Consider the following 8,107-nt stretch of genomic DNA (forward strand, 5'->3'; position numbering starts at 1 on the left):
ATGGGAAAGTCTAAAAGAGCTCTGCACGTTCTATGTTACATACCACCCCACCTGAAGATACATATTCTCTACTTAACACTGTTTTTAGGCAATAATCCACTCTTGTCCCTGCTAAGACGGCACTCGCGAATTTCATACCACCCAATCTTTATTTACAATGACTTTAAACAGCCATGACGGTGAGTGGGACCATGAGAAAATGTTCATTTGTGAAATCAGTGAAACACCAGATCTAATTTTCATGGTACAAAAAAAATGTTTATTTTAAAGAACATTTTATATGCTCTTTTGAGTTATCCACCGTCTGTCCAAAATTGAATGACACTTCACAAACATGTTTAATTATTCTGTTTGTACAATAACATTATTTTAACCACACTTGTACATTGTTGGCCCTTAAAAAAAGTGACAATTTGAATAAAATTATTACGCATTTTACAGTGTAGTCAAAACTTCATGTGGCCAAAATTGGTCCTTTTACATCACACAAAATATATACACACGAACATGAACCACGTGATCCTTCGGTATATACATAGGACTAAGCATGACAGCTCATAAAATATTTTATAGATATTTAATCAAACCTGAAACGAAAAAAAAAAAAATAGAACTTTATAAAAGCATTAAGGATTACGCCGTGAGTGTCTATGGGAATTTATAGAGATCATCACCCTAAAAATCCATAACAAAACACTTTGGTTCTTTGGGGAAGGTCGTCCTGACAAGGCGAACCGTAGTCGTAGATTGGAAAGAGTTAGGTTAGGTTTCTGCTTGTGCTTTCCTGGCAGAGACAGGGCAGACAGGAGAACGCTTGGGGTTCTGGTCCCATTTGTAAACGCACATTCACACACATACCACACAATATTTTTTTACATTTGTGATCACATCAGCCATTAAGATTAGTTACATTGGTCCTCTCCCTTATCCACTAGGGACACACCAGGGTGATCTCCAGTCTTTATAAAATACAGTACTTTTGGATTCTGTAAACCAAAGAAAATTTGCATTAGGTTGGGAGCAGTCCTAGTAATTTGGCCTAGCTTCGCAGTTGTTGTAGGAAGCCTTCCGGTGCTCTGGTGAAGGAGTGTGGCTGGGTGGGGTGGGAATGCCACTTGCCCCTGAGCTTTGGCACACATACCATTCACTCAGGTTAGCCTGGGAGGATGAAATAGGCTCTGTGTGAGAAGAGGTGGCTGCAGGGTCCTGTCCTGAATCAGAGGATGGAGATACCAGCGAAGGGATTGAGGATTCATAGCCTGAACTTGGAGGTGGGGATTTGCAGTGTACTTTCATGTGCTTCCTTAGTGAGCTGGGGTGTGTGTAGGACTTGTCACAGCCTCTCACTTTGCAGTTATACGGCTTGTCGCTGGTGTGGACGTGTGAGTGCTTCTTTCTATCACTGCTGTTGGCAAAACGTCTGTCACAACCTTCAAACTCACATTTAAATGGTTTTTCACCTGGAAGACAAAATCAGGACAACATTTAGGAGCAAGCCCTTTACACCACAAGTGCACACTAACAATATTACACGGTGTACATTTGCTTTCAATACCCTTATTTTACTAGATCTACGTCCAAATGGAAATGCAAGACTGACATGTAAGATATATTTAGTTGTGTGTTATAATTGCACCTTATATTTTCAATCGTATTACTGGTCATTTGCATTTTATAGATGCTCCAACGTGGCTTAATAATAATATTTGTAGTGCATTAGCAAATATTCTATACTATAGGTAGACATTGGGGGAAAAAAACACATTGGGAGTAAGTAAAATAGGGCACTCATAACCATTATAACTGTCGTAGCTGCAACTCCATTCACTGGACGCTTTAAAATTCCTAAAACAACCATAGTATTCCTACAACAACCATAAAATTCCTACAACAACCATAATAGCCCTACAACAACCATATCGCTCTACGATTGGCGATACACTAAAATAGCATCTTTGTTTACAATTTTGTTTCATTACAAATTAAAAACAAACAAACATTATGAACAAGATGTAGAGGATTAGGGGGTGTACTGCATTTGAACCCTTCCTAATAGACTATATTATGGAGCAATTTAAAAGCTTTGTTTCATATTTATTAAACGTGTATTGGAGACAAAAGGAAACTTGCCGCAAGGTGATGATATTTGGGAACAGTTGCAGATATCTGTAGACACACAAAGGACAATCAGGGTAACGAGGAATTATAATCTTATAGGTCCAACAGGTTCCAGTTACAGAATCTGCTATACACCTGGCCTTACTGTGTACGTACTTATCACCTAATTATTATGCACACAGTTCTGTATGTATCAGGCCCCATGTTATTCATTCACAATAATTTGCATTGGGCAATCTACTGCAATTCCATGCAAAAGTGCATCAGATGTCCACAAGTCATTGCATCAGACAGACACACACACACACACACACACACACACACACACACACACACACACACACACACACACACACACACACACACACACACACACACACACACACACACACACACACACACACACACAGCCATAGCAGTCGTTTTGTGTGCATGACCTGGTCGTAAACTTCCAGTGCACTTTCTCCCTGCTAATATGCCACATTAATGCAAGCAATGTTTATCATTTGGAATTTACATTTTGAGAAGCTGCCGTTTCCCACACCAGTGTTGTGTCTGCTGAGCCATCCCCATTACTTTACATAGTGCTAATACCTGCAGTCTAAACAGTCGTACATGCTAAACACTAAACTGATCTCCATCTGTTCTACTTAAATACCAGTCAAGCACATTATAAAATGATATCCAGACACTAACTTAGGAATCTCATGGGAAAATTGTCCGTGTTAAGCGTGAGATTGTGAAGTGTATTTTAATATCTCTCAACAGTGTCTTCTCATACAAGTCTGTTCATTACTGTCTGTCCTACTGGCTTTGATTTCATAGGTATTAAAGACTTAGCTCTACTTGAGAAGGAGAATATGTACATTATGTACATACAGTAGTATTAAACCATACTAGATATAAAAGTAAGTAAAATATAATGATAATAATACAACTGAAAATAATGAGACACACCAATGTTGTCTGTACACGTTATGTTAATTAAAGACTGCAATAAGAAGTCAGTATTTCCAATACTATAACAGCATATGCTTATGCTACCGGTGCATACATATACCATGCCACTGGGAAACATGTCAATGATTTTAGATATTTTTAGAGATATTCTACATGAATGGGAACGCATGAAATAGATCACTTGCATTGACATCACAGGGACAAAAACCATTAATATTTTACACTTCAATCGCTTCAATGTGTTATCGCTCCATGATAAATCGGCAGCGATTTTTATCACAGTCCGGTTTTATTCCTTCCATTTTCGAGCCGATTTATGTGCTATGAAGAAATGTACACTGTAAAGAACGTGCGAGATAATTCCCAATGTAGTTCATTAGCATAGGAATAACATTTATACGTGTGTGTGTAATAAAGGGAACGTTCCATGCCCAGAGTTCCTGACGTAGCTCCTCAGATCACACTTTGAACCTCATCATTTTCTGCATCACAAGCCCCAGAGTTGGAGATCTCTAGGAGTAGAAAATGTTTGCTTAGGAGACAGCCTGTCATCAAAGACAAGATGTTCTCCAAGATGCATAGCACCTGTTCACAACTACCAGCAAAACTGCGAATTTGTCATTTATTATAAATTGAATAGAAAGCCAAGCAGCCAGATACTACTATGGTGAGAAATGCTGCGGGCCTTTGAAATAGATAGAAACACGTGCGTATTTGTTAAATTGGTGTTGTGACGAATGGGGCAATTAAAATACAGTGGGGGTTTAAACTTTTATCTCATATAAAATTGAAATCCTGCACCACTTCGAAATGTATGTCTAAGTGTTTCTACAGCTGCTCTTAAATAAATTATAAAGATAGATGGATAGATAAAGAGACACAGTATATATATATATGTGTGTGTGTGTGTGTGTGTGTGTGTGTCTGTGTACTGCTAAGTAAATATATTTCTACATATAATTATATATATATATATATATATATATATATATATATATATATATATATATATATATATATATATATATATATATATTGCTGCAAATTAAATAAAGCGATGCCATTGACAATGTGTTTTTGATTCAAAGTCACATTCATCTTAAAAATAAATACAAATTATATACAAAGGGGACAAATAAATGGTCAGATTGAATTATAACTTAAAATAGTCACCCAGTCACGGTAATCCATTCTTAATAGTTTCTCCTGACCATAAAATCCCATTTGTGGTGCCCGTAGAAACTGCGCAGTGTATTTCTTTTTTCATAAATATTAATAAGCCTGAATGAAAGTTTACAACCACGTGTACAAATCTATTTACCCTTCTTCAAGCTTGAATCATTTATAATCCCCAGAGCTTTAAATCAATCAGATCACAAAATGAAAGCGGTCATAAAAAATATCTCTGGGGATTATAATCAATTTATTTATATGGCCACTTAATGTAAAATGTTGTAAACAGCGATACGAGGCGACAAGTGACAAGTATAAATTAAATAAATGCACTATTTATAATACTATTAAGAAAGAAAGAAAATAAATGCAATGACAATAGAAACAGAGAAAGTGCGAATACTGACCTGTGTGGGTTCTCTTGTGGATTTTAAGGTTCTCTGACCTGGCAAAGACTTTCCCACAGCCAGGGAAGGGGCAGGGGAAGGGTTTTTCACCTGTGTGGACTCTGATGTGGTTGACAAGTTTGTATTTGGCTTTGAAGGGCTTGCCCTCCCTGGCACACTCTTCCCAGAAGCAGATGTGGTGGGACTGCTCCGGTCCCCCGACGTGCTCCACGGTGACATGGGTGACCAGCTCGTGCATGGTGGTAAAAGTTTTGGAGCAAAGTTTTTTCGGAAGCTGATCTTCCTCCATCCACTTGCAGATCAGCTCCTGCTTGATTGCCTGCCTCATGTAACGGAAGAAAGCCCCAGGTCCGTGGTGAGGAGCTATGTTCATGTTAAGGTTCATGCCACTATAGCCTTGGAGAGATGCAGAAGAGAAGGGATCTGTCCTAGACACTGGTTGAGTGAAATGATCAGACCTGGCATACATATCTCCAGGTAGCCCCAATCGTATCTGTCCGTTCAGAGGCTGCCCACCTGGGGTGGCATGGTGGGAATGCTGCTCGTGATGAGGTCCAGAGTAGTAAGGGTGGGTCCCATGTTCTGTGTGGTGCCCATGCTGCCCGGGGTAGCTGCTACCTGTTGTTGAAACAAACATTCCATGGTGAGATGCTGCAGCAGAGGTCTGCTCACTCAGACCTGGCATCACTTGCACTGCCAGCTCTCTGCCTAGTAAAAAGTCCCTACCTGCAGATATAGTCTGAGCTGAGTGGGGGAGAGTTGAGTAGGGCACAGCTGCTGAGTGAGCCGGGACAAATGCTCCCGTGTGACTGGAGGCAGCCTCAGCATGGCCTGCCATATGATGATGGTGGTGAAGGTGATGGTGGTGAGGGGTATGGGCAGGGCTCAGTTTGAGGGCCGCTGGATGATGCCCCATGTGTTCTGGACGAAATGCAGGACTTGGCCCTAGGCGAGAATCAGCAGCATACTCCCCAGGGTGTCTGTGAGCCATGGAGTGGGAATGACCCACGTACCCCGGGAAGCCTGTCATACTCTGAGGGGGGTGGTGGTGATGAGGATGGTGGTGGTGATGATGATGATGAGCCCCTGCTAAGTCTACTATTCTCAGCGCCGTGTTCCGTTTAGAAAATGCAGGGTCCATCACTGTGTTCCCCAAAGCATCCACACTCATTGCAGTTACAGTCACCTGGCTGTGGGAAAAGAATAAAATAATAATAAAAAAAAAACTTTTTCTCCAAAAGTTTTTCAAGTTTTTTTTCCCCCCTTTATGTCTAAGTGGAATCCCCTACGCTTGAGAAGCAGCAGCAGGAAGCATTGAGACACTGAATAGAGATTCATAGACACTGCTACTGCCCAGAGAGCACAACAATAACCACTGCCAGTGATTGGCTGCTTCTGGATGATTGGCGTCACTACTGACAGCTCCTGCTGGAGTCTGAAAGGATTAGGAGAGGGGAGAAAACACAGCACTGCGTCTGCGTACAACTGGGGCTGCAGCTTCCAGCCCCCCTCCACACACACACACACACACACACACACACACACACACACACACACACACACACACACACACACACACACACACACACACACACACACACACACACACACACACACACACACACACACTGGTGCCTGGTATTCTCGCACACAATTTCCGTTTTTTTTTTTTATTTTATTATTATTATGATTTAATTTTACTCAAAGAGAAAACATATATATAAAAATGTGCTGGAAAATGAATTACAAAGCTGAACTGTATTGTTCATTTATCATTTGACTTTAATTCTATAAGACGCATTATACTAGCCTGCAGCAAATACAAAGTTGGTGACTAATCAGCCCAGTGTTGGATCTGCGTTATCATAAGGGTTCTTACCAAAAACATTGTTTTAATATTATGCAAACAACAGAAACGCATAACATAATATTTATTAACCCTTCCTAAAAAAAATTGCTATGTCCATAATTGATTGTTAACCCAAGCCCCCAGTAACACTTCCACCATTGCTAATGTATTGACAACTTATTAATATTCTTTCTTGAACCCACAAAGTATGCCGTGTTCTGTTTACTCGGGAAGAAGAATATTTTGGGTGACATGCATTTTGGAACTTACTAATACCTATTACGCATTGTTAGTGCTCAATTACCAATGTGACTTCTGCTTTCATCTGCTGTTCATTAAAATGTATCTAAATGAAAGAAGTTTAACTTTAAGCTGCTGTATACAAATCGATGTATTTTAACGGCGTTACCTAAATAGTCAAATACTCAGCGACTAAACACTCTAAACACACAATCAATTCGTCAAACACCATTAAGATCATTACTGTTTATTTGCACACAATAGAGTCAAAGTTATGTTGTAGACTGTTGAGAAGCTGATCAGAATGTTCAATTAGACTAATAAGGCAGAAGTATTAGTAGGATGGCACGAGAAAGACTTACCTGGGCATGTGTTAGTTTATTGTGAGTGCAAAAATGCATCAGTGTAAGTTAAAAAGCAAAATTCTTCTCCAAAAATAGCATTTCATGTGCGTGCAAAGCTGCGTGTGTGTGAAACCACAATATACATGACAAATGTATAATTAGGTGTGTGTGTGTGTGTGTGTGTGTGTGTGTGTATATATATACATACATACGTGTGTGTGTGTGTGTCGTGTTTATGTTTGGGAACTTTTGCCGATGCATTATCTTGTAAAAATAGACTTCATTTACCAATAGAATAATTTTAAAGTCCTGAAATATTTATTTAAGATTTATAATAGGATAGAAAGGAGAAAACACATATACACAAGTACACACACATCTATCTATCTATCTATCTATCTATCTATCTATCTATCTATCTATCTATCTATCTATCTATCTATCTAAACATATTTCCCATGTGATAGATACATTTAGTATGCGAGAGATAGATAGATAGATAGATAGATAGATATAGATAGATAGATAGATAGATAGAAAGAGATACATTTAGTAGCATGCAAGATATAGATAGACAGACAGACAGACAGACAGACAGACAGACAGACAGATAGATAGATAGATTAAGAGATAGATAGATAGATAGATAGATAGATAGATAGATAGATAGATAGATAGATAGATAGATAGATCATTTATAACATATTCCTAAATATCCAAGAAATGCATATTCCAACCTTATTTCAAACAAGTGGGGGACACAATAATATTCTGAAGCATCCCTTGGTCCATTCAAGTATTAAATAGAAGTTTTAAAGAAAGATCAATTAACGTATCAATTTCCTCTAATATACCAGAATGTTCCTTTAGATACATTAGAACTATACTGTCAGTTTATAAAAGTTCTGCTCTTTATCGTCTTTGCTTTGGGAAAAAATGAAAATAATCGAGGACTGCATTAAATAATATCTTTATTTCTACAAAATAAAATAAATGCTCAGGTTTATGTCATAAGA

At 38.7% G+C, this 8,107-nt stretch overlaps 1 protein-coding gene across 7 annotated transcripts in view; it reads right to left on the reverse strand.

Moving 5' to 3' along the window:
- Positions 1 to 220: 220 nt before the first annotated feature.
- LOC146064481 (zinc finger protein ZIC 4-like) overlaps positions 221 to 8,107 on the reverse strand; it is a 14,890-nt gene continuing 7,003 nt past the window's right edge. For 5 of the 7 annotated variants that reach the window (XM_083178010.1, XM_083178007.1, XM_083178009.1 and 2 more), the window contains 2 exons: positions 4,659 to 5,848; positions 221 to 1,460 (listed from right to left, as the gene is read on the reverse strand). In XM_083178010.1, the coding sequence (XP_083034136.1) occupies positions 1,027 to 1,460; positions 4,659 to 5,829 (1,605 nt within the window). In that variant the 5' untranslated portion in view covers positions 5,830 to 5,848 and the 3' untranslated portion in view covers positions 221 to 1,026. Of the gene's footprint in view, positions 1,461 to 4,658; positions 7,450 to 8,107 lie in introns of those variants that run through there. The other 2 variants (XM_083178013.1, XM_083178012.1) reach the window with 2 other exon arrangements.

The sequence above is a fragment of the Crinia signifera genome, chromosome 3 (genome assembly GCF_055691185.1).
Source record: "Crinia signifera chromosome 3, ASM5569118v1, whole genome shotgun sequence".
Taxonomy (NCBI): domain Eukaryota; kingdom Metazoa; phylum Chordata; class Amphibia; order Anura; family Myobatrachidae; genus Crinia; species Crinia signifera.